Below are 27480 nucleotides of genomic sequence, written 5' to 3' on the forward strand. Positions count from 1 at the left end.
AGCATCTAAGAACCTGCCATATGAGCTTCAGGAACGTTTCTGGCACACAATAAGTATGATGTAAGTGGATGTTCTTTGTTATGTCATCATCATCATCCTTATTATCATCATTGCTATTATTATTGGTCAGACACAATTCTAGGAAGGGCAAAGGCTCCTAACTCCTGTTTTCCTCTTTACTCCCAAGTAGAGGGTATCCCCAGCGTTCTGCTCAGTTTCTGATGCATGCTTGTTGCCCAAAATATATCTGAGGAATGACTGCATAAATAATGGAAGATTAGAGAGAGGCCATCCCTGGCCTTTGAGATCAACAGTCAAAATCTGCTCTGACAATTTCTGAGAGCTGTGAATAATTCTAGCCAAGTGTCAGAAGGAACCTGGCAAGGGTAGCTCTGGGACTCTGATTTTCCTGAAGGAACTGAAAAGAAAGAATACCTGGGTGGAAAAGGTATCCTGGTAGCTGGACAGGAAGGATGTTCAGTGGATGCATTATGTAATGTCTGCAGAGAATCATGGCCATAGGTGCTACGTAAGCACCAAATATCATTAATATTACTATTTAAAAGAACGGAGCAGCCTATTCCTTCCTAAGTGGTAACCTGAGCACAGCAGGATTTTACTAAGTCTGATCATTTATTGGGTTGCCAGCTGGAGCACTGACCATGCTTGGGATGTACATCACACAGTCTGATTTGGTGCAGCCAGCACTGGTTCTGACTCAGCATCTTACCTGCCTGAACTATTGCAACACCCTCCTTCCTGTCTATTGGCCTTACATCAGCCCAGTCAGCCTGTTATTCTGCATACTCCTAATTATATAAGTCTTGCTAAACTGTAATCGAATCATATCACTTTCCTGCATTACAACAGTTCATGATTTCCTTTGGCCTAAAAAATTGCCAAACTCCTTAGCAAGGCGCATCTTGGTCTTGGGCCACCAGCACTCTATTCTGAGCATCCTCCGTTGATCTAAACACTCTAGCGGTCTCTGGATTCTCTTCCCTCTTATCAAGTGACTTTTCTGACCTGCGTTCCCCTGGCAAACTCATGAGCATCTTTCAAACATCACTTGCTCCCTGAAGCCTTCCTTCACACCCATCTGCAGAATCAGAATTGAGGGCCTTCTTGTCTACATGTCCGTGGCACTGAACAGTTCTCTTGTATTGGCCAGGATATTTGGATGCAAATCTTGGAAGTCTAGATCAAATAAATTAAAGAATATGTTGGGATTTATTCACTCGTGTCACCAAACTGCACAGTGACTGGGTCTTTGGATGAGTGTGACCAGGGTCTCAGACCAAATCAGGGAGTCTACCACTAGCAACTATCTTCATGGGGCAGAAATGACAAACACTTCAGCTCTGCATTCATACGTACTTAAAACCAGAAAGGAACAAGAGCTCCTTCCCATGAATTCTAGTTATAAAACTTCAGAGGAACCACTCTGGATGGCCTGGCTTCGTCCACATGAGCATCACAGGAAGGGGACCAGGGGCCATGACTCCCCTAGACTGCTTCAAGGTACCTGCTCAGACCCAGTGATGGGGTAGCATGATTAGCAACCGTCGTCAGGACCTCATTAGATTGAGAGTGGGAAAGAAGCAGTGTCCCATAAGAAGGTGCAAGCTCAGATAGAATTTCAGACAGGTGGAAGAGTAGGTGTCATCTGGACTGTTATTCAAATTCGATAACTAATAACACTTCAGATCCTAACTGTGTATTTGAGTTTTTGAGTTTGCCTCTCACTACAGAGTGAGCTCCTAGAGTGCAAGGAGGCACATCTGACTCATGTGCCTCTGCTCTCACCTAGCATGATGCCTGGTGCCAGGTTGCCACTTAGCTCATGCCTGTGTGTTCTTGAATTAACAAACGGATAGCTCTCCAATGCTCTGTGAACAAAACATCCAGTGAACATAATTACGGAATTCTGTAGTGTTTGGAAGTTAGTTAAACAAATGTTTATAGAACTGCTATAATTTAAAAGACATCGAGTAGCTCACGCCTGTAATCCCAGCACTTTGAGAGGCTGAGGCGGGCAGATCACCTGAGGTCAGGAGTTCGAGACCAGCCTGGCCAACATGGTGAAACCCCATCTCTACTAAAAAGTACAAAAATTAGCCGGGCATGGTGGTGGGCACCTGTAATCCCAGTTACTTGGGAGGCTGAGGCAGGAGAAGTGCTTGAACCCGAGAGACAGAGGTTGCAGTGAGCCGACATAGTGCCACCACACTCCAGCCTGGGCGACAGAGTGAGACTCCATCTCAAAAAAAAAAAAAAAAGAAAAGAAAAAAAAGACATTGAGTGACTCAAAACTAAAATACAACACAATAATCTTTGAAATACAACTAGTATTTATTGAGTTCATAGTGTTAGCATTTTTACAGAAGACATTTAATCCTCACAAAAGTTCCATGAGTTTCAGGAATTAACCCTATTTTATAATTTAAGAAGATGAATTTAAGAGATCCTTGAACTTCCCTTAGTTCTCACAGGTAAAAGGCTACAGAGGCAGAACAGAAACCCAGGCCTTCTGATTTCAAGTCTGTTGCCTTGCTCTTAAGCAAATTATTTAACCTGTCTGGGTAAAATGGAGATAATAACACTTGTTTCTAAGGATTGCTGTGAGGAGTAAAAGAAAAAATATATATAAACAAATTAGCACATAGCCTGGTCCAGATGAGGGGATTAATAGACAATAGTGCTATATTTGTCAATGATGGTGGGCGATTTCCTTTGATTCTGACTGGTACATATCTCTGGCCAGTTTGGGTCTTTGTCCCACAGCCCAGGGACTTGTCTTGTGTTAGTCACCTCTTCAGTGCTACCCACTCTGTCTCCAGTAGCTTCTCTCCCCAAAGACTGCTTCTAGAACAGGTCACAGGCACCTGGGCTCCCCCTTCGTGCTGAAGCCAAGTGCCCAACCCCCTTTTGATGCCTCAGTTAGCTGGCCCCACTGGTTATGGAAAGATAAGTACCAAGAGGCATAAGGATATATGGATCCTGGACCTTGTCCTGACATCAATTAGCTGTATGACATTTGCACCGCTGTTCTTTCAAGCATACAATGAGAGCTGGACCAGAGAAATCACTATATTAAATTTGTTATGTAAAGGAAGTTTCAGCAAAAATATTTTTCCTGCAGAGTCAAGCAATACTATTATTTTATCTCAAAAAAGCTTTACATTTTTTTTTTACAGTAACCAAGTAAATCAGCATCGGACTTGCCTACATTTGTCAGATCAATTTCTATTACTTTTAACTGTTCCTTCCTGCTCTACTTCTCAGCAGGGATTACATGCCTGCAGCATACTCTTGGAATTTTCTCCTAAACATAGATTCCAGGAAAAGCTAAGGTAAAGACGACAGAGTAGAAAGTAAGAGCACAGATGACACTTCTTTTAGGCGCACTGCCTAGATCTCACTTGGCCTGCTGCCTTCCTCTCATTAGTTGCACCAACTGAATCTGATTAGCCCACTCTGATTTATTTTTGGCAACCTGGGAGTGCATGGGCCAATGCTTATTTTCATGGCTGATACAATCATCCCCAAAGCTGTCGTTAGCATTTGGAAGATTAGTCCCTTTCTCTGGATGATTTTACTGCCTAGGAAGCATCATGACACACATTAGACATATATTTCTTAAACACTTTACAAAATTGAGTCTATTTACTCCTCTTCTTATTATCACAACCACCTTCCGTTATTGGCTGCTAAAACATAAAGAAAAAATTATTGATAATTACATATTTGATGCTTCTAAACTTATTGTTTTCTGAGTTAGTGAATCACCCGCTATAATCAATAAGAACTAGAAGCCAGATTTCAATGCTACTGGATACTCAGTGCCAGAGTTGTCTACATTTTGCTTAATAGACTTTCCTGTTATGCACCAAACAGTACTATCTATGTGAAAAGTGAATAATAAGGAAATATGAATAAACACTTTCTCCTAAAAATGCAACTTTCAGATATGAAGCACAATATCCATATGATTTCTATTTATATTTGTTGACAGTAAGATTTATTAGTAAGGATCATTATTTTTAGGTCTTTGAGACACAAAAATTCTGAGATTCCAAATAAATCCTAAAGTACACGTAGTATAAAAAACATTATCATGAAAAATGAAACACTTTGGCAAATTTTCCAATAGGTTAAAAGTAAAAGGATTTTTTCATCAGCTCTCAGTTAATTTGAAAGCATATTTATAATCAGGATTCCCCATTCACTAAGCATTTCGTAAGTAAACAATCACTGACCACCACCAAACTTGCAGCTCCTGGAGGCAGGACTTTGGATCCCCAGTACTTAGCAGACTGTGTGATTCTTAGTAGGTTCTTAACTTGTATGGACTAAATGAGTATTTCAATTAGTAACTTCTATCATGGGTGTGATTACTCTTTCTTTACCTCATTCCCAAGTCTTCTCTATCCAAGGAGGACATCCCAGCTGTTCCAGATACCCTCTTGTAAAGTCTGTCTATAGAAGATTCTAAGGAAAGCAAAAGGATAGAAGAGAAGAAAAGATAAAATTTGCAGAGAGAGAAGTTTAAAGAGAGAAGGGCACTATGATAGGGGAAAAATGAGAAGTTTAAGAAGTATTGCTGGAGAGCTCAGGTGCACTAGTTAATTGGGGTCTAATTTGTTTGTTGTTGTTATTGTTGTGCCAGAATTTTAGAAGTATTTCAATGCTGATGAATTTTCCTTAAGAGGAAGGGGAGATGAGGAGGCAGAAGATGTTGAGGCCAACCTACATATTACTTGTGTTCCCTGCTTGATCCTGGGAATGTATTCACCGTGAGCTAAGGTGAATTTTGTTTTGCTTAGGAAGGTTAGAGGGAGGGCTCTTTGCTTTCCTTAGGAAATATATTATATTCCCCACACTAAAGTAAGCTGATGATGCTAGAGGAAGAATTGGTGTGCCTAGTAAACAGAGGATCCAACTCCATCGGGTCAGCTGTAGCAGCAAGGGTATGGGGGCATTCAGGAGCAGCAGGAGTTAGCTTCAGAGCACGAGTGGGAACAAAGTGGCAGGAACAGGTGTACCCTTGGGCAAAGTAGCCCACCAGAACAGGGGCTGATGACTTCACTAGACTGTCAAGTGCCCCCGCTGCACTTTGGGCCTGTCCATCATAAAGCACACGTTGTGCTGATAGCCTCCATGGCACCATCACAGGGATGGGAGGGCATCCCATCTACCTTTGAGGCCTGGAACCTCTGGGTACATGGGTATCTCTTGCACACCTGTGACCCAGCACCACACTATACACTCATCAACAAATGTTCCTCACCCATGCGCATTGCTCAGGGCTTGCTCCTGGACTGCTGGCACCGCCCTGCTCCACCAAGCAGGGGACAACCCTGACGCAGCTGTTCTATACTTCTGATGGCCAAGAAAATTGTTCCCCACATTCTCAATTCATTGTTCACACCCACTATTGATTCAACACCCCCTTGGGACACTGACAGAGCAAAGCTGGAGGGTATGGGTACAACAGCAGACTGCTCATAGAGCCACGAACCATTAACAATGCAATACTTCTAGATTTGGTGCAGGAGGCTAGGATGTCTGTGATCCTCAGCTAATAGGTTTTAAAAGAAAGTGTAGTAAGGGAAAAGAGATCATGCATCTATGATAGCAACCTGGACCTTTCTAGTCATATTAAGGGTACGGACAATTGCTTGAATTACTAGTAGAAGTCTATTAATTTCAAATCTTAGTTGACGAAATGCTATGGTTGAAAATATCAACTTTCTTTAAAAAATTCTACAGGTGAATGATCCTGACTTAGTCAGGTCTTAATGTGCATTGGTGTTAATCCCGATTTACATTATACAGGTAATAATCTAAGATCATTTTTTCTTTTTAAGCATTAGGAACCTTTGTGCATGTGTGTTTATTTTGGGTATGGGGAAGGGAGAGGAAACAGAGAATTTTGTTCACCCCATTGGCAGAAAAGGGCCAACAGGCACAGGTCACAACCACAGGCAAAAGGAGGTTATAGTAGCCTATTATTAAATTTAATTTTTAAAAATACAAACCCTTCTCTCACGTTCACCCACTCCGAGGAGGAACGGAAGATCCCCGAGCCCTCTATTCTAGGGTTTCCATATGTAAAACCTGAGATGGTGAGGGTAAGAATTAAAAAATTATTTATGAAGGGGAAAAAGACATCTTTTGCTACCTTACTTAACCTTCAGACACTCCCATCCCCAGCCCCTTTTGCTTCTTCAGAAAGAGCCCCTGGGAATCAATTTGAGTATAGAACAAGCCCTTCCTCTAGAGGGGCACTCAAACCCCAACATGGTATTGGAAGCTCTGGGGTTAACTGAGGAAGAGGGGGAGAACGGATAGCACCTCAACCTAGCAGGGGAGGGGATGTGCCCTTCATTACCATGTAGTCAGCCAGCTGGACAGACGGCAGCCTGTGCCTCAATTGCTACCATCTAATAATGACTTTTTCCCTTTATGTGTTGTCCTCCCCAGTACTTCATAGAGAGTCTCCCTCGCCTCCACTGGAGACACTAGGTTTCTTGATCTTTTCTTCAAAGAGAAGGGAGGGGAGAGGAGGTTGTAGGTGGGGCAAAGCCCATCTCATCTCTTCATCTAAGTCAGAGCATTTGCTCTCCTAAAAGGAACCTAGAAGGGAAGTTCTCCAAGTTCTTGCTCAGATAGGAGCAGATTTCTCTCCCTCAGCAGAGGAACAAGACAGTAGCAGAACACACTGGTCTTGATGAGTGATGCCAGCAGTACTGAGTAGCAGGGAGGGAGATTTCAGGAGGCAGGGAGGTAGGGCACATCTGGCGCTGGTCTCACCCTGATGCAGAAGACTAGCCCTGCACTGTTCTCCTCTTTAGATGAGTATGACGATCACCACGGTCCTGTTCACTGTAGCTGAATGTGTGGGAAGACCAGGCACCCATGAGGCAAGGGGTCTTCCCTCAGTCTTGGTGTGGAGGCAGCACATTACTTGAGCCCTAAATATTTTTAAATTCCTTTCGGTTGTGTGACCGTATTCTTCAGGACATTGGGTAGGACTAAATGACTGAGGATGAAACCAAATATGTCTATATTGCAAAGATTCTCTTGATTTTTTTAAAAAAGGCCTTTGAGTAACACAGAACTATGTTCGGTTCTAGAATTACTTGTTTTTGTTTCTATTTCTCTGGTGAAATTTTCTACCCTTTCATTCATTATGAGCATACTTTTAGTTTATTAAGCATAGTTATAATATCTGATTTAAAGTACTTGGCTATATCCAAAACCTGGATTTTCTCTTGAAAATTTGTCACATTTTCTTGGATCTTTGTATATGGACTAATTTTGGACGATTTCTTGAATATTGTGAGTATTATGTTATAAAGACTGTAATATTTACGTTTCATGATTAAACTAATATTTTAGTCTTAGCAAGAAATTCACTTGGTTGGATGAAAACTACACATGCTTTTTTGTGGGTGGCAGCTTGAACCTTAGGACCATTCTTTTAGCTTTGGCTGGGTTACCTGCAGCCTGACCACCCTATGAATGGCTCAGGAGTCAGCCTGAGGTTTGGACAGACTTTAGGACCCCCTGTTTTGGCTCACTCCTTTTCAGGATTACCCACTCACTTTCCATTAGTGGTGGTTGCCAAGATTCTCTTATCTTTTGCCTCAGGCCAGAAAGACTGAGATTTTGTCAGAGTTTCAGCTGTCTCACACTGTGCTGAGTGAAGCCTCTGCCCTCTGGCTATAAGCTGAGATAGAAGATGGATGGATGGACAGGTGGGTGGATGGACGGATGGACAGATACACAGATAGACAGACACAGACAGATAGATAGATAGATAGATAGATAGATAGATAGATAGATAGAAAGATAGATATAAAAATAACTCATTCTGTGCCAATACCTTCTGCCAAGTGTCAACTTCCCTCCAAAAATCTCTGCTTTGTTCATGATTCAGTCTTTAGTTGTTTATTTGGTAATTTGTCCAGAGTGTAGGGTTATTATTTGCTGGAGGAACAGTCAGAGAGGAACTTAAATGGCCATAACTGAAGCATAACTTGCAGAAGCATAATTCAAAAGAAAGAAAAGGGTAATGGAGAAGGGAAAGAGCTAGCATTTGTTAAGCTCCATATATAGGCAACACATTAAATACTTTTTCTGTTCTTTTTCTGTTTGCTTATGTTTTATCCTTCTTGCCCAAACAGTGAAATGTTCTTACGAACTTTAGGCTAGCCTCACAATTCCACCTGGACCACTGGCAATATAGCATGGCTCATATTTTGTGTTTGATCCCAGAAGTACATTGCTCAATGTTAGAAACATGCCCATGTGTCTGGAATAACTGCCTTGATACATTCTCCTAGAATTTTTCTAGGACGCCACAGCCTCACTCATATTTTTTTAAAACATGTAATTTCACCAGCATAGCTGAAACCAAGAACTTCCCTAGAACCTAAGTGTCAAAACGACTTTCATTCATTATTGACTCCTTCACAAGATGTTTATTTTGTTTATTACATGACATAGTCCAATAAAGGGACATTTTAAAAGTTCATTCTCAATGCCTAGCTCATATTACAGAAATCTGCCTAGGATCACCCACATCAAAAGCACTTAGCATATACCAGGTACTAATCCTAGAGCTGGAGACGCAGCTGGAAATAACATGCAGTTCCTGACCTTAGAGGACTTATGGTCCAATATGATGAGATTATCGGGAACACAATTTAGTCTATTCAGTGTTAAGACAGAATTAAATTTGTTTATGCCAGACATTCTTTATAAGTACTAGGGCCTGTAAACACTGGATTTCTAAAAAATAAAATAAGAAGAAAAAGTCAGTACATTTTTTGGTCTATAAAGCCTCTTGGAGAGTAGTGATGTATACTGTGTGCTTCATTTGGTTGCTGAAAATATGTGAGAAACCAAAATCAATAAGTTAAACTGTTGGTGGAAATGTAAATTAGTTCAGCCATTATGGAAAACAGTATGGAGGTTCCTCAAAAACCTAAAAATAGAACTACCATATGATCCAGCAATCCCACTACTGGGTATCTATCCAAAGGAAAGGAAATCAGTATGTTGATGATTTCTCTGCACTCCCATGTCTATTGCAGCAGTCTTCACAGGAGGCAAGATACAGAATCAACTTAAGTGTCCATCAGAGGATGAATGGATAAGGAAAAGATTATGTGTGTATATATATGTATATATATGTAAATATATATATGGAATATCATTCAGCCTTAAAATAAAAAGGAAATTGTCATTTGCAACCACATGGATGAACCCAAAGGACATTATATCAAGTGAAATAACCCAAGCACTGGAAGATAAATACCACGTTTTTACTCACATGTGAATGCTAAAAAAAACTTGCAAGTTGCTCTAGCAGAAGTCATTACTAGAGTCAAGGAAGGGAGAGAGAGGGGGACAGCCAAAGGCTGGTTAAGGGACACAAAAGTATACCTAGACAGGAGGAATAAGTTGTAATGCACTATAGTACTATAGGGGGACTATATTAACACTTTATCGTGTATTTTCAAATAGCTAGAAAAGTGGATTTTGAATGTTCCCAACACAAAAAAATGATAAATATTTGATGTGGTTGATATGCTAATTACCCTGATTTGCTCATTACGCAATGTATATATGTATCAAAATATCACACGGTACCCCACAAAGATGTAAAATTGTTATGTATCAATTAAAAATAAGAATAATAAAACCAAAATCAATAAATTGAGTAATTTGTTAGAGGCAAATGCCCATATATCATTGATTCAATCAGCCATTCCTTCATTGATGTAACAGAAACTTACCAGTTACGTGTTATGTGTTATGTGACAGACTCAGCGTTAGGAAAGTAAGTTAGGAGATGAAGACAAATTAACATGTGGAACAATAATTAGGCTGATTTTTTGTACTTGTGACTATAGGCAAGTGACTTTATGTTTCTGAGCCTCAGTTTCCTCAGCTACAAAGTGAGATTAAAAATAACAATACCTATATCAGGAGGTTATTTTCAATATTAAATGTGATATTTTTATATAGAGAGCACCTGGGATAGTGGTTGGATCCCAGTAGATCCTTAATGAGTTTCAGCAATTTTTCCATCCTGCTACTATAGAAGAGAAATTTGAGGCCCATTGCAGTGAGTAACTTACTCACCTGGGGCACTACACACCTAGAAGATAAATTAAACACGAGCATGTGGTACAAAGTACATGAGTCTTGTTTGAGACCAAAAAGAAAGATTAATTCTGCCTGTGGAGCCTGAGACAGAATCAGGGAGGAATATTTAACCAATTCCACGGATGACTTTCCAGATATTGTCCATAAACATATATCTGGAGACTTGGAGCACAGTTTTTAAAAAGTCCATCAACTGCTGATCCCGTAGACACCTTCAGATCTTCCATCTGATCCCTTCCTCACTAATGTAGCTTCCTTCATCTTTAAGAGATTATGCTGGTTAATCTTTAATGACAAGGATCAACACCAGTTTCTCAATCCTGACTTTTTTATCATCTTCAGAACTAGCAGGTGAGAGGAAAAAGAAGAAATAACTGCCTTGATATGTTCTTCTAGCATCACTCCCTCTAAAGGAAAAAGAGTACTTCTTTAAACCATGTAACTTTGCCAGCACAGTTGAAACCAAGAACTTCCCTAGAACTTGAGTGTCCAAATGACTCATGCATTATTTAATCCTCCACAAGATGTTTATTTTGTTTATTACATGACATTGTCCATAAACTGGAAGCAGCTTCAGTGGAAAAAAATCCTCAAAGTAAAACCCTGAGAAGATTATTAGTCCTAAGAAGGATAATCTCTTTCTGATTTTCCTTGTGTAACGAAAATACCTATGTAACTCTATTTTAAGAAATAAGGCTTATCATAAACATTAGTTTATGATATACGATAATATGTAAAAATTATCTTAGTATGACTTTATTGCCAATTATCTGAATATAACCTCCATCTCTTTTTTTCTCTTTCTTTCAACAGAACGCTACAGCTTTCCATGTAACTGTCCAAGATGATAATAACATCGTTGTCTCATTAGAAACTTCAGACATCATCAGTCCAGCATCTGTGTATGTTGTGAAGATAACTGGTGAATCCAAAAATTATTTCTTCGAATTTGAGGAATTCAACAGCACTTTGCCTCCTCCTGTTGTTTTTAAGGCCAGTTATCATGGCCTTTATTATATAATCACTCTGGTAGTGGTAAATGGAAATGTGGTGACCAAGCCATCCAGATCAATCACTGTGTTAACAAGTAAGCATCATGTGTAATATTGTCCCGTTTCTTCTTATTGTTCCCCTGTTTCTTCTCATGTGGCTTGAATTGAGAGAAGCCACCCAGAATGGCAAAATCACTTGCCTTGACGCCACGTGACATAGATCCAATGTTATGAGCTATATTAACAATATAGCTTCTTGCTGGAGTTTGATGTTTACTCTTTACCTTGTGATAACAAAAATATTTTTAAACCAAAAAAAGTAAACCTCAATGAAGGAGTATATTTTGAGACTGAATGGCAATTTCAAATTCATGATTGCACTGTGTAATGTTCTGCTGTATTACTTAATAATGTCATCATAACTTGTCTATTTTTTCCAGAGCACGTACTCTCATATTTAGCAATTCAGTTTGGGGACAACGAACTGATACCCCTATTTAGCCTGCTCAAATTCAGGTATAGGTCTTTGGCTGAGAGAGAGAAAAAGATATATTTATTTATCACTTGTTATTCCCTACCTCGTCTTCAAAATAGCTTTGCCTTCTACTTCTCAAGAAAAAATGCCAAGAAAAAAATTACTGGCATTTTAACCTTCATGAGTCCATCATATAGAATTAAGGCTGACATTGGGAAATTTTTAGGAAAGGTTTTAACTCCATGTGATTTTTTTTCACTTTACTCACTGACTTTAATATCTAATGTCAAATTAAGATGTGACTCTACTGTCTATGTTGACATGTGGAAGAAAAACTGGTATCTGTAAGACAGCAGAGTTTATCACTAGCACAATACAATGGCTCAGCAAAGTCCCTTTTGCTTATGTTCTTCAGTGCAAGTTTTGCAACAACTGCAATTTGTTAAATGCCATCTACGCATGATTGTTCTCGTGATAATTAAGGGAAAAGACAGTGATATTGTCTGTTGGGATAAAAGGAAACAGAAACTACAAGAAGCAAAAACTCAGAACCAAGCTAGAGGACATATTTTTAATACGTCTGTCAAAAATTAGTTAAAGTCTCCATTGGCAGAGTCCCAGGATCAGTAGTGAGTCCTAAAAATTAGGAATGGTGTAGACCCAAGACTTTCAACGTTTATAGACATAAGGAACAAATCTATTAGCTGAATTAAAGGGAGAACTTACCTGGTAAAATACTGTCTTAAACAAGCTCTAGAAAAAGACGAATTGCAAGTCAGATTTAGGTAGCAGATATAGACATATAATGCCTATAATACAAACTCCTTGAAATCAAAAGCTGTCTTACTTATCTCCATAATTTCATAAACACCTAGCCCAAGCCTTATGCTTGCTTAATAGATGATCCATAAATATTAGTTCAATTTAGTTGAGTAAGTAATAGAGATCCACAGGAAAAAAAGATAAGGCACAAAGAAAAATAAATTTAGGACTGTAATGACGGTTGCTGATCCAACATTTATGAGCATGTACTCAGCCATTCCTCATCAGTTGCAGCTGAATGATTCAGCCCTTTAGCTAAGCCTTCGTGAAGAAATTTGATAGGTAAGTAGATGCTAAATGATTTCTAGAATATCACTTAGCATTTATGATGAGTTTCATTCAAAATATATTCTATTTTCCTTTGTGATGTTTTTCTTTGACCTGTAGGGCTTCCAAGTGTGTTGAATATCCAAACATTTGGAAATTTTGCAGACATCTTTTTTATTGATTTCTAGAGGAAGTGCTGTTGTGATCAGAGAACATATTTTATATGATTCATTTACTTGAAAATTGTTGAGATTTGTTTTATGGGCCCAAATATGGTCTTTCTTGCTGTGTATTCTGTGAGCACTTCCTGGGTGAAATTTCAATAAGTACCAACCAGGTCACGTTGTTTGTTCAAGTCTTCTATATCCTTACTGATTTTCTTTTTATTTTTTCTAATAATGACTGATAGAGGAATCTGAAAGTCTCCACCTGTAACTGTAAATTTGTCTATTTCTCCTTTCACTTATTTTGGTTTATGCTTTACATATTTTGAAGCTCTGTTGTTATTAGGTGCAAAAACTTTTAAGATTGCTGTGTCTTCTTGATAAACTGACCCTTTTGACTATATGTAATGTCCCTCTATATTCCAAGCAATATGCCTTGTGTTAATTTCCCTTTTGTCTGATATTAAAATAGTCATTTTAGTTTTCTTTTTTAAGTGTTTGTGTGGCATACTTAATCCATGCTTTTGCTTTCAGCCTACTTCTGTCTTTACATGTAAAATGGTTTCCTGTAGACAGCACAGAGTTGAGTCTTGTTTTTTTTTTCCCATTCTAAAAATCTCTTTTAACTGGAGTACTTAGGACAGCACTATCCAATAAAAAGAGAATGTTAACCTCATATGTAATAGTAGATTTTCTGGTAGACATATTAAAATGCTTTTTAAAAAGGTGAAATCAATTTTAATAACATGGTTTACTTAATCCATTACATTCAAAATATTATTTCAACATATAATCAATATACAAATTTACCCATTTTTTTACTTTGAAACAGAAATTAAATTTAAGTAAAAATAAAGCTGCACTAGCCTAATTTTAATTGCTCAATAGCCATATGTAGCTAGTCACTAGCAATTTAAATGTGTGGGTTTAGACAATATACATGTAATTATTAATATTTATTATTATAATATAATACAATTATTTCTATGGTTGAATTTGAATTTACCATATTGCTAGGCTGTTAGGTAGAATGAGCAGTGAGTAGATCTAGTCAATAGTTGAGCTGGGTTTAAGGTATTAGACACCTTCTGTTCATCACAGATTTCCAGTTCTTCCCATGGTAGGCTGCCAGGAGTGGTAGAGGGTATTTCTCAGTGTTTCAGTTCCACCCTCAGTATGCAGCAAGCCCTGAACATCGGCACCACAGAAGAGCTCCCCCAGCAATAGACTGCTGTTGTTTTTCTCTCATCGCTAACTTTTTGGCGGGGACAGAAGATGTTCTTGGTTCTCATGATCCAGTCTCAGGCTTAGGCAGACCCTGTGACATTAGATGGGACATTCTTGACATTTTTACCCCTCAAATTACACTGACACTGAAATTCTACATTAAATCTGTGGGTCAGAGAGTTTCCTGCCTCTTCTCCAGTGGTAGCAGAACCACTGATACTCTACTTTGTATCAACGTAGGACTCTGGGCCCAAAAGAGTTTCTGCTCCTCTCCCAGGAACAGGCGTCTTTTGTTTCTATTCACCCTTCAAAAGAAGGGATCTTTTCCTGAGAACTGGAAGGGAAAGATTTTTCTGCCCCTCCACAATACATTAAGGTTTGTATTCAGGAAAGGTCCAGGGAAGTAAGTTTTCTTGTTGGCCTCTTAGTGGTTTCAATTATCATCTGCATGCCTGTCGCCTCCCACACCGATACCCAACCCCCCAGAAGGAGGCTCTCTCCAGTCTCTATATTTATGAGACTGCCTCTCGTAGTCCTCATGAGCATGGGGTAGAGGCCCAAAGGGAAAGCGAGAGAGACACAGTAGACTCTATTTGTGTCTGTGTCTCCCAATTAGTCTAGACTAGTGGTGACCCAGAACTTCGGGATGATAGAAATGTTCTATATCCATATTGTCCAACATAGTAGCCACTAATTTTTAATTTTAATTAGTTTTAGTTCATTTAAAATTTTATTTAAATATCTCCATGTAGCTAATAACCACCATATTGGACAGAGCAATTCTATGCATCCATTTAGACCATACTTAGCCTTTATGAATCCATTAAAATTGGAGCTGCTTTCTTCTTACCTGCTTCAATGTTGTATCCTCTTCCTGCTGTGCTTTGCCAAAAGGTGAAATAGTGTGTCGCCTATCTCCAGAGGGGTTGTTCACGCCTTGCAATTCATATTACTTGGTTGACTTGCTACCTCACCTCTCCCGTAACCTCAAGAATAGTTATGATTTCGTGGATTACATGGCTTTTGCTTGTTGAGGTAGAGAAGAAGTGATGTTGTCCTGGGGCTTTCTACATGTTAAGGGGAAGAGGAAACACGTATTGATTTCCAAAGAGTAAAATTAATTCATGATGGCCTATCAAATATTGTCTTGTACCCCATTGTTAAAGGCTCCATTACATTATCCCAAATTTAAGGAGCGATAATAAGTTGGGAATATAAGAAGTGGGGATTAGTGCACAAATATTTCTGTGACATTAGGCATGAGCTGGCATTTAGTGACATTTGGGTTTCAGCTTCCACCTTCATAAGAGAGGGAATTAAAGTACATGATGACTCAGATAACTTTTGAGCTCTGAAACTAACATTATCTGTCAGTTAATGATGTGTTTTTGCCATCTTTATTTTTCTAACTGAAAGCTTTTTAAACAAGTTTGGAAAACATTTGTAGTATCTGCTCACAGAGTTGACATATTTCTCTTGAGAATAAGAGAGTACCTTTGTAGCAGTCATTTATTGTGTGTTAGATGCTTGTCTTGATGAAATAAGTAATGACAAAGCAATTGGCCCCAGGGCAGTCCTTTGATATTTCGCTATAGTTGTTCTGAGTCTGTCACTCTTAGAGAAAGCTGAAAAACATGTCAAAGAATAAATTTGGCATAGCAGAGTCATTTGGCCAGTTCAAAAGAATTTCACAACCCTTAGGCTGTGACATCTCATTAATATTTAATTGATTGAGAACCTTCAGTATATTGCATGCACTTCAGAGGGAAGGGGTAGTTCCTCAGCAGGTAAAAAGATACCTGGAATCAGTTGCTTGGAAATTGAGGAAATGTCACATACACACAGCTGTGTCACGTGTCAGTGAAGTTCTACAGATACTGGCTGTACACATTAAAGAATACACAAGGAGACACTCTACAAATATAATATTCTATATAGACCTATTCTAAATAAAAATAATTCATGAGCTTTTATTTTAGTTATCGGGTACATTCTCTGTGCCATGTCCTAGGTACCAAAGAAATAAAGATAGATAAAAATACTAATAATCAAAGATATTATACTATAGTGGAAGAGACAAATAAAAACCATTACAAATAATATGATAACTGCTATTGTAACCAGAAAGGGGTCCCAATCCAGACCCCCAAGATAGGATTCTTGGATCTCAGGCAAGAAAGAATTCAGGGTGAGTGCACAGTGCAAAGCAAAAGCAAGTTCATTAAGAAAGTAAAGGAATGAAAGAATGGCTACTCCATAGGCAGAGCAGTCCCAAGGACTGCTGGTTGCCCATTTTTATGGTTATTTCTTGATTACATGCTAAACAAAGGGGTGGATTATTCATGAGTTTTCCCAAAAGGGTGGACAATTCCCAGAACTGACCCTTTTAGACCATATAGAGTAATTTCCTGACATCACCATGGCATTTGTAAACTGTCATGGCACTGGTGGGTGTCTCTTAGCATGTTAATGTATTATAATTAGTGAACAATGAGCCAGTGAGGACAACTAGAGGTCACTCTCATTGCCATCTTGGTTTTTGTGGGGTTTGGCCAGCTTCTTTACTGCAACCTGTTTTATCACCAAGGTCCACCCCAGTAGGTCTCAGCTTTATTTTACCCAGTCCCTATTCAAGATGGGGTTCCCGTGGTTCAAATGCCTCTGACACTGAAAGAATTATGTGAAAGAGATTGCCTTGCCTTCCTAGGGAGCACTGGGAAGGCAGCACAGAAGAAACAATCATTAAAAAATGAAGGAAAATTTCCCAAAAGAATAAGGAATAGAAAGTGTTACAGAGTCAAATGGAATCATATATGCAAATAATGGAGGCATAGATAGCGTGGCACACTTGGTAACTGCAGGAAGTTAAGATGGCAAGTGTTAGCTGTTCCAGAAAATAACAAGAAAGGTGGCTAGAAATGTTGAAGAACTTTAAGTACCTTGCAAAGGAATTTAGACTTTAACCTGTAAGTGATGAGGGAGAAATTACATAATAGGATTTGAATGGGGAAAGCTCTCTTGTAGCAGAGCTGCAAGCCAAGAGATCCTGAATCCTGCATTGGAATTGAAAAATTATCAAGCGAGTAAAGCAAGTATTTGGGGTAGTCGTTCAACCATATGTATAGCCTTGGGCAGATGATTACTTTCTCTAAATCTTAGTTTTCAAATATATAATTCGTTCTAGGGGTTAGCAAACTTTTTCTATGAAGTCTTAGATAATAAGTGTGTTATGCTTTAAGGGCCATACAGTCTATATTGCAACTACACAACTCTGCTGTTGCAAACAACAGCAGCCACACACGATACATAAACAAATGATCATGACTATGTTATAACTAAACTTTATTTAGAGACACCAACATTTGATTTTTTATATAATTTTCATGTGCCATGAGATACTATTCTTCTTTTGTTTAGGTCCAACATCTAAAAATGTAAAAGCCTTTCTTAGCTTAAAAGTCAGACAAAAACAGGTGGCAGAACAGATTTGGCTTTGTGGACTGTAGTTTGCTCACTTGATCTGTCATATCATTATAATATGTAATATTGGGATAATTAGAGTACCTACTTGGTGGGGGGCATTATAAAATAATGCAAAGTAAGCTCCTTAACAAAGCATGCAGTACAGGATCAATCAATATAATATGTATCAATGGCACTAAATAGAAAGTTAGTCGAGGTGTCAGAAGTGAAGGAGATTGAGACAGATTGGGCAGGGAAATATCAGTGAGATGGAGGTGACTGGTTTAGGACAAAGATTCTGACTAAAGTGAGAATATCAAGTAGCCTACAGACATTGAAATTTTGAGCAGAAATGAGTAAGAAAATTAAGGGGAGAATGGAGGCAGGGAGAATAATTTAAAAAGTTGTTGAAATGCTCGAGGAAAGAAATGATGAGGACTTGAACTAAGGTACTGGGTGTGATGGTCACCACCTAGCTTGGACCATGGGCAGCCGCTGTTGCCAGACCTACTTCACTGGTATGCTTCGATGTAGCTGAGGTGCCAGGTCAGGTCTCAAATCATCATCTAAACACCAAGCAGTAGCTCTGGTCTCAGTCCAGTCCCTTTTCCCTGTGCCTGCCATCAGAAGTGAGGGTCTAATCCCAGATCCTCTCTCTCAAGAGAACTTGGCTGGAAGAGACACATTCTTCAGTTGGTCACATCAGAGGTTACTGAACATGAACACAATTGCTTCTTTAGTTTTAATTCTTTAGTCCGGCTAAACAGAGCAATCTCAGAAAGGAGCAACTCTTAGCAGTTAGCATTTAATAAGTAATACAGAGCTACTTTTGTTTTCTTTAAACAGTATGTGCTCCACATTTGCTTTTATTTCTTTGTCTCTTCTCTGAGATAGTCACATCCAGAACTTTCAAAACTTTCCTATTCATGATCTCTCGTGAATGATTCAAAGATAATTAAGGGGCATAAAATATTGCTCAATTTGAACATGAGTTTTCATTATATGAGACACATAATGAGGGAAAAAATAATCATACTAAATGTCATTTTTTATTAAAGAGAAAACTGGGCACTTAGGCTAGGATTTCTTGTCAAAATAATGCAGTCCATTCTTCTTGTCATCCACTTTTTGCTCCTACCACAAAGCAAAAAGAAAAGCAGAAGCACATTTCCAGACCCAAACCCACAATAGTTCTCTGAGAACCAGAAACAAAATAAAAACTCAAAGTGGGGAAATGGGCTGAAGTAATGGGCCCTCTGTGCTCTGGGTCTGGAAAAGACACTATTGAGTCTGGACCCCAGTATAGTCAGAAGGACTGAAATGCTCCATGCTAGACAGGGCACAGAGCCAGGCTCTCTGCTTATAGCAAAGATTCTTCCTGTTTGACAAACAAAAATAAATACATATATAAAGACCTGAGGATGCAGAGGACACATATGCATCTTACTACCAAGGTCCAAGGCTAGTTACTGTCTCACTCAGTGAATGAATCTATAGTGATAACCACTATATCATCCACAATATTAAGAATGGCAAAATAATGTCATATGTCTTGTTGTAGACCGGGTGCTTTGGTGGGCTGACAGGATGCAATGGCTTAATTGTTTCAAAAGCAAGGCATAATAAGTGAGAAATGGGGAGATGAAAAAGCATCAAATGAGCCCAGAGCCTGTGTCTCAAAACACATGAAAAACTTATGCTAAAAAAGATAGATATCAAAACAACTATAACTGTTCAGATTGTATTTTAAATAGCAATTTAACAAAAATTTAATTATGTTTATAATGTTCAAGGACATAAATGTAAGAACCGCCTCCAGTTTTTGAAACCAGGGAATTAGTGAAAAAAAAAAAATTGGCAAAAACAGTGCAGTGCTGTGCCTACAGTTCCACCTACTCAGGAGGTTGAGGCAGGAGGATCCCTTGATTCCAGCAGTTCAAATCGAGGCTGGACAACAATGATGAGACCCTATCTCAAAAAAAATTTGCAGAAATAAAATAAAAACATACAGAATAAACATGAATAAATTAAAACTTTTATAAATGAAAACATAATCATTTAAATTAATTTAAAATTTAATTCATCAAACAAGGTAAAATTAATTTGATTGATTAAAGTTAAAGTTTACTAATTGAAAAGCTTCAGTAGATAGGACAAATTCTATACTGATAACAATTACAAAGAGCTAGTAAATTGAAGGATAGTACCATGCAATTTGCCCCATAATACAGCACAGTGAGGCAATTCACAGGCATGGAAGTGGGAAAGGCTCTAGCTAAGAAGGCTTAAGGATTCATGAAAAATAAGGAGGGAATGGTGGGCACAATATTTGGAGAGATTATTATGAGAATTTCCAAGACTTGAAGAATGACATGAATTCACAGACTGACAGAGCATTCCAACTAAGTACCTAATAGAGTAATTCAAAACTAAAACCATGCCTAAATATATAATGCTATATTATTGCTATTATGTATCATCAGATTATTAAGGCTAAATGAAAATAAATAAATAAGCTTGAAAGGTACAAGAGGAAAAAAGCAAAGTATCTACAAAGGAATGACTATTCTACTGACAGAAGTCTTCCCTTCTGCAATAACTGGTGAAAGAAAACAAAAAAACAACATCGTCAAAGTACTGATGAAAATACCTGTCTACCTAGAATTTTATACCCAGATACATCAAGAATAAACCACATTAAGAATAAAGATAAAATAAAGAAATTTTCTAATATACAAAGCCTAGAGAACTTAACACCTATAGCTGTGAGTTAAAGAACTGTTAATAGACAGATTTCAGCAAGAAAAAAGGTGAATCCAGAAGGAAAGTCCAGGACACAATTTAAAAAAATGACAATGGGAATATGGTATATGACAAAGATTGTGTTACAAATTAGCAGGAGCAGATGGAAAAAGAACCCCAAAACAGGCAAAAGAATTTAACAATTCTAAGAAACGGAAAGCTGATTGACCAAAAAACATAAGAAAAAATAATTAATCTCCATGAGCAGGAAATTAAAACAAAGAGACAAAATTTCACACACCTCAGAGTGGCAAAAATTAAGAAGACTGGTATCAGCGAATGTTGGAAAATAATACGGAGAAAGAGGAACTATCATACACTGCTAATAGATATGTAAATTGCCCTAATCTAGTTAGAAAACTTTCTAAGAATATCTGATACAGATGATGTGTAGACCCTACTATCCAGGATTTGCCACCTAAAGAGACATGCTGCAAACATTTATTGCAGCATTATTTGTAAGAGTGAATAATTGAAAGCAATTACTCTACTAAAATAATAACAGGTATATATTGTGTGGGTTGTATAGTTGCAAAATGGACACTAAAATAAAATTTTTAGGTGTTCTTGTATCAAGAGTGATAAATCTTAAAACAATGTTAGACAATAAAAACAAGCTGCAGGATAGTTATGATAATTTACATAATAATTTAAAACATGAAACAATGTTGGATACTTACAAATACATGTTTAAAAAACATGCATGAGAAGATAAATACCAGATTCAGAATAATAATTTACTTCTGGTCATGGTGGGAAAAGAATGGGGTTTGGGTAAGTTACATGGGGGAATTTCAACTACTTTTTCTAAGACTTTATTTAATTGAAAAATTAAAACATCTGTGGACAAGAAAGTAATGAACAAAGATATTAAATGATTCACCTTGTCCAACAACTCCATTTCTCTGTCCAGTCCAGGCTGGTCCTAAGAAAAGAAAGGGAAGTACAATGGAGTGACTGATAAGGTGAGGACTATTGACTTAGATTAGGATTTAACTTTGTCATCACTGAAATGCCTGTTAGTAAGTATAGCACTGGTTTATACCACACCACTTAATTTCTAAAAAGAAAGATAATGAGAGAAGTCACTGGAGAGATAGTAAAATATTTTTATACTATACATTTGAGTTCTTCTAAAAACAGTAGTTCTTGGATTGAATACTCCTCAGTAATACTTAGACATCAACAGGATTTACAGCTGACCTGGGTCATTTACATTGAAGCTGAGCGAAACATATAAAACAAACATATAAACAGGCATTTTAAGACATTTTCTTAGTTTAAAGTTTAAGTAGCTTGTTGCAGAAAAAAAAAAAATCAGAAAATAAAATATCTGTTCTCTAATCCTCCTGTCTGTCTTGAATTTCAAAGTTTGACCGTGGCTTTGATGTGTACACTTCATGCCTCAGGTCATGAAAGATTAAGTGCCCTTCTAACTTCTCTTTTCAGTAGAAGAAACCCTGATGAGGATGTGAAACAGGACTGCAACAGTGGAGGAGTTACTGCTCTGTGGCTGCTTTTTCTGTTTCCTTTCATTTTAGTTCTCTTAGGGCCAGAGTCAATAGCCGGATCTGGTAGACTCCATGGGTTAGTAGATTAGGCTGGGTCGAAAGAAAGAACTTGAAGCAGTTCAAAACTTCTTTGGGAGTTTTGAACTCAAAACAGAGTCTTCGAGGGTTGGTTGATTGGTTGATTGGTTGGTTGGTTGGTTGGTTGGTTGGTTGACATGGTACATAAGTGAGTACGTGAGTTCATTCTGAAATGTTACCTGCATGTAGGAAGACTAGGGATGAGACAAAGATAAAATTCATACCTTTTAACCAGAGACTATAGCACATAGTCTACAGTGACATGATCATAAAATACACCGGAGTCTGAAGGTCTTCCTAACTTTTTTGTAGATGTTGGCTTGGTTTTTCAGAAAATTCCAGGAAAAATCAAAGCATTAACATGTAGCTTCAATTATTTCTGGGTTTCTTAAAGTCAATAGCAAAGATAGATTAATACCCTGAGCAACAAAATAAAACATATCCCGCTACAGACTGAGACATACTAGATACTCAATAGTTATTTATTGAATGAACTAAGTCAAATTTGGAGTTCTCATGTTATTGAAATTGAAATTTTTTGAATGTAAATTTAAATTAAGGATATTTCTTTAGGTCAGGCTATAGATGATGTCCAAGAATCCTCTCAATTCTGAAACTGTGAATCAAAAAATTTTTTTCTGTCAATCTAAAATTGTCAAAAGGGTCAGCATCTCATTTAAAGAGAGTTTTTTTCAAGCACAAAGTGTGAGGCTAGACCACCTGGAAACACCAACTCCAAAAGCATTCAGTCAGTGCTCTGAAGTAGTGCAACTGGGATCTCATTTCTTATAGGCAGAGACAGAGAAGTTTTTATCAGGATTACAAAAAAGTATTCATACAAAGTTGACACCTGGTTAACAGAAATTTCATTGGTTGTAAGCAGTGTTTCTTCTGGGGAAGGGGACATTTAACATTTTTTTTACACAGAGTGTGATAGTGATTTATAGGTTTTCTGTCATCCGGCCTAAGCAAAGCAGGACAACAAAGGGGGGAAGTTAATCTACAACAAGGGTCATTAATTAAGAAGGCAGGAGATTTCTGTCCCTGACGTTATTTAATTCCCTCTAGTCATTGTACAGAACAAGAAAAATAAAGTGAGTTAATCTGTAATTTGAGAACAGAAGTTATAACTACATGTGACTCAGATCACAGTTATATCTTTTGCATGCTTAAAGTGATTTTTGGGGTTCCAACAGCTTTTAAATTTTATTTATCTTCTTTTTTTTTTTTTTTTTTTGAGATTTCACTCTTGTTGCCCAGGCTGGAGTGGAATGGCACTATCTCTGCTCACTGCAATCTCTGCCTCCCACGTTCAACTGATTCTCCTGCCTCAGCCTCCCAAGTAGCTGGGATTATAGGCGCGTGTCACCACGCTCGGCTAATTTTGTATTTTTAGTAGAGATGGGGTTTCTCTGTTTGGTCAGGCTGGTCTCAAACTCCCAACCTCAGGTGATCTGCCCGCCTTGGCCTCCCAAAATGCTGGAATTACAGGTGACCCCAAACGAGATTATTTAACATATCTTATTAATAAAATTCATACAAGTAAAATCTGTTTAATAGCTTCTTCAGAAAGGTGCAAAATGCATTATTTACAAGAAATTTGCAGGAGAGTGGGAGGAAATGCAGACATATATTGATAATGGATTTTTTAAAATGAGTATTTTTAAAGTTTTCCAGTGAATGAATAACTCAAGCAAAATAGAAATGTTTTCTTTAAACTTCTATAGAAAAAGTAGTTTGAGAAACACCACAACATATATTTTTTACAACATTGGACAGTTTAAAATTTTATACTTCATATGGAAAAATAAGTGCTATGCTCACACGAAGAAATAAATGATCATATAACTATCATCGGTCTGAGCCAAAATTTATTTTCTGTTACTGGTCTGTTACTAATATCAAATTTCCTTCGCATGAGAAAAAGAAAAATAAACTGGGAATCTGAAGATACAGACTGTCATGTACTTGTTAAATTACCTTGAACAAGTAATTTAGTCTGTGAGCCATCATTATATTTATCAGTGGGAAGGATATATTAATATTTGCTCTTCCTAGATATCAGGACTGTTGCAAAAGGAAAAATAAATGTAAAAGTTCTTCAAAAAGCAGAAAGCATTATATAAAATGTACTATATTAATTACTGCTAAGAACATTCAATTCATGGGTACTGAGGAGTATAGTGCCCACAGACAGTGAAAATATGTGTGAATTTCTGGTAGGTGTAATCCTTGGTTTGTTCAAGTATTGATATCAGTCTTTCTCTCTCCTCTTTCTTTTCCCTTTCTCCATTTACTTCACTTCTGTAGAACCTCTACCTGTAACCAGTGTTTCCATATATGACTATAAACCTTCTCCTGAAACAGGAGTCCTGTTTGAAATTCATTACCCAGAAAAATATAACGTTTTCACAAGAGTGAACATTAGCTACTGGGAAGGTAAAGACTTCCGGACAATGCTATATAAAGGTAAGCAGCAAAAGGAAGGCTGAATCAATGATGACCCTCACTTTTTACGCAGCTTTTCCCAAATGATGTTCTCTCTTACTGCAATGAGGTTTTATAATTCACTATTTGACCTATAAATGAGCCATTAAAAATAATTATTGACTTATGAAAATCATGCTATGAGGAAACCTAGAACATCTGGTTCATTTCTTGAGAGTCAGGTGTCATGTGTACAGCAGAGAAATACTCAAATTATTATCACTTACATGCTACTCTTCCCTAAGGCAGCATGCCTGGTGCAGGAAATAAATTCAGACTTAAGTTTGGAAGCACAAGTAACCATTTCCTTCTGGGTATGATAGATGGGCATTTCCGGGACTGGGAAGCCAGAGCGGTGCCTTTTGCAAAGTTTCACTTGGGTATGATCCAGCATCCTCAAATGCGATGCTGTATGACCAGCTAAATGAATACATTAACATACAAAAATTAGTTTTGCTTTTTTACTCGCTTGATGGGAACCTTGTGGGGAAGGGAGAGAAAAGAGCCCAGGAGAAGCAATACTTCAATTAGTCAAAGGAACAAAATCAACTTCTCTGGGTAGAAGGGGCTAGAGGGAGAGGGAAGAGAGGGCATTCAGTTTCATTTGGGAGTGAATCCTAGTGAAGGAACTTGAATACTCTCAGGACATACCGGGTGGGGGTGGGAGGTAGGTAATGCTACCAGAGTTGGCTAACTGTAACTGATGAAACATGTATTGGTGGGAAGAGAAAGAGTATTGAAGCACACAGAGTATGACATCCAGAAAAATGTCACTTTGACTTGCTTCTTTTACACACTCATTTCTTCCATGGATTTATTTTTTCCGAGACATTATTTAAAATATAAGCAGTGGGGCTGGGAGTGGTGGCTCACGTCTGTAATTCCAGCACTTTGGGAGGCCGAGGTGGGCAGATCACTTGAGTTCAGGAGTTCGAGACTAGCCTGGCCAACATGGTGAAACACTGTCTCTACTAAAACATACCAAAAAAACTAGTCAGGCGTTGTGGCGGGCACCTGTAATCCCAGATACTCAGGAGGCTGAGACAGAAGAATTGCTTGAACCCGGGAGGCAGAGGTTGCCGTGAGCCGAGATCACACCACTGCACTCCAGCCTGGGCGACAGAGCAAGGCTCCATCTCAAAATGAATGAATGAATGAATAAATGAAATATACGCAGTGAATTTAGTTTTTTTAAACTTTGAAAAAATCAAAGAAACATAAATTCCACAAATTATTATGTTGTTTATTTACAATGAAAACAAATAATCTGCAAATTAATAAATGGAAAGTTGTTTATAGATCATATGCAAATATATTTATGAATGATTAAAAAGCAATTACTGAAACTTTTGTTAATCATAAATTTTAAAATAATATAATCCCATTCTTAAGTCAATTACTTCTTATTACTTCTTCAAACTATTTTTAGATTTCAATTCAATAAGTGGTATTTTTAGTTTTTTCTCTCATTTCTTTTGAGTCGGATTGGATTTTTAGTTTATTGTTATTCTCTTTAAAGTTTTCTAAGTGGAGTCCAAACTTTTATTATTTCTTTTTTTGGGCAGGTTCTGTCTTCAAACTGGCAAATAAACCAGTTTTAAATTAGGCTAGTTTTTCTAAATGAAAACTTTTCTTGTAAAATTGCTTTTTTTCAGGTCATAAGATGGCAAAATACCTTGGATTTTTATTTTAAAGTAAATGGCCAGTGTAAACTTAACGTCTACAATTTCTTTATATTATCTCCTTCACTTAATACATACCCCAAAAGTTCCTATCATAAAAAGTTAACTCCAACTGTGTTCAATTTCCTTAGGAATTTTGTCAGAAAAAGCCCTTCAGGATTGAGTCTAAACATTCAACGTTTTGTCTCTAGCCTTCTACTAACTCTTTATTATTGACCATAACAGTAGTTGAAGGAAATATTATGTTGTGAATGTTTAACCATAATTGTTTCAAACTTTCCAGAAGTGTGTGACATTTAGAAAACCATATTTTTCATGTAATTGATTTTCTCTTCACAGATTTCTTTAAGGGAAAAACAGTATTTAATCACTGGCTGCCAGGAATGTGTTATAGTAATATCACCTTTCAGCTGGTATCTGAGGCAACTTTTAATAAAAGTACCCTTGTTGAGTACAGTGGTGTCAGTCATGAACCCAAACAGCACAGAACTGGTAAGTCTCCTGAAGAATCAAATACAGTGAAAAAATAATTCAGTTATATTTTGCTGTATATTTATTTTTTATCCTAAGAAATATTCTGGTCCAGAGCAAAGAAAGAAAATGCATATGTTTAATAACCTAAAACAGATTTTATATCAATGTAAAAAGAACTGGGCAAAACATTCAATAAGAAAAATCTAAAATATGTCAATGCAATCATAGATTTGTAATCTTTGAATAAAAACTACTATATTATTACCAAAGGTTATAATTAAGTAAAACTTACCCAGATCTAGTAGACATCAGTTATTACTGACAAGTGGCCCTATGGCAGAAAAAAGAGGGAAGACATTCTAGTACAGTTTATCAGATTATTAAAGGAAAATATTGAAATTCAAATGTATCTCAAACTTGAAGTGCTTAATTTTAGTAACACCACTAATATAAAGCACTATTGTAGGTTGGATGGATAGATGCATGGATGGATGGTTGGATGGATGGATGGATGGATGGATGGATGGATGGATGGATGGAAAGATGGATGTATGGATGGAAGAATGAATGGGTAAAATAAGCATATATCTACTAAGTACCCATCACCAATATAAGCAACATCGTATGTGCCCAATGTGCCTGCATATTCAATAGGAAAGCTGGAGAGGCCATTCTGATGAGCATCAGGAAAGGATTATGATAGATTACTTCTAAGGTCTTGACAATTTGAAATTCTAAGATATCATGATTCTTACTCATTCTTATTCTAAGACCAGGAAACTATTTCAGCTAAATCACTAATTCACCTAATGTCAACATTTAAGATTCTATTTATGTTTTTCATTATTCAATGTA

At 37.5% G+C, this 27480-nt stretch overlaps 1 protein-coding gene across 2 annotated transcripts in view; it reads left to right on the plus strand.

The window, feature by feature from the left end:
- The window catches only part of PTPRO (protein tyrosine phosphatase, receptor type O), a 271545-nt gene that overhangs the window by 144433 nt on the left and 99632 nt on the right, over positions 1-27480 (plus strand). For both annotated transcript variants that reach the window (XM_025403255.1, XM_025403256.1), the window contains exons 2-4: positions 10996-11269; positions 24293-24451; positions 26491-26643. In XM_025403255.1, the coding sequence (XP_025259040.1) occupies positions 10996-11269; positions 24293-24451; positions 26491-26643 (586 nt within the window). The remainder of the gene's footprint in view (positions 1-10995; positions 11270-24292; positions 24452-26490; positions 26644-27480) is intronic.

Source organism: Theropithecus gelada, chromosome 11 (assembly GCF_003255815.1).
Source record: "Theropithecus gelada isolate Dixy chromosome 11, Tgel_1.0, whole genome shotgun sequence".
Classification (NCBI taxonomy): domain Eukaryota; kingdom Metazoa; phylum Chordata; class Mammalia; order Primates; family Cercopithecidae; genus Theropithecus; species Theropithecus gelada.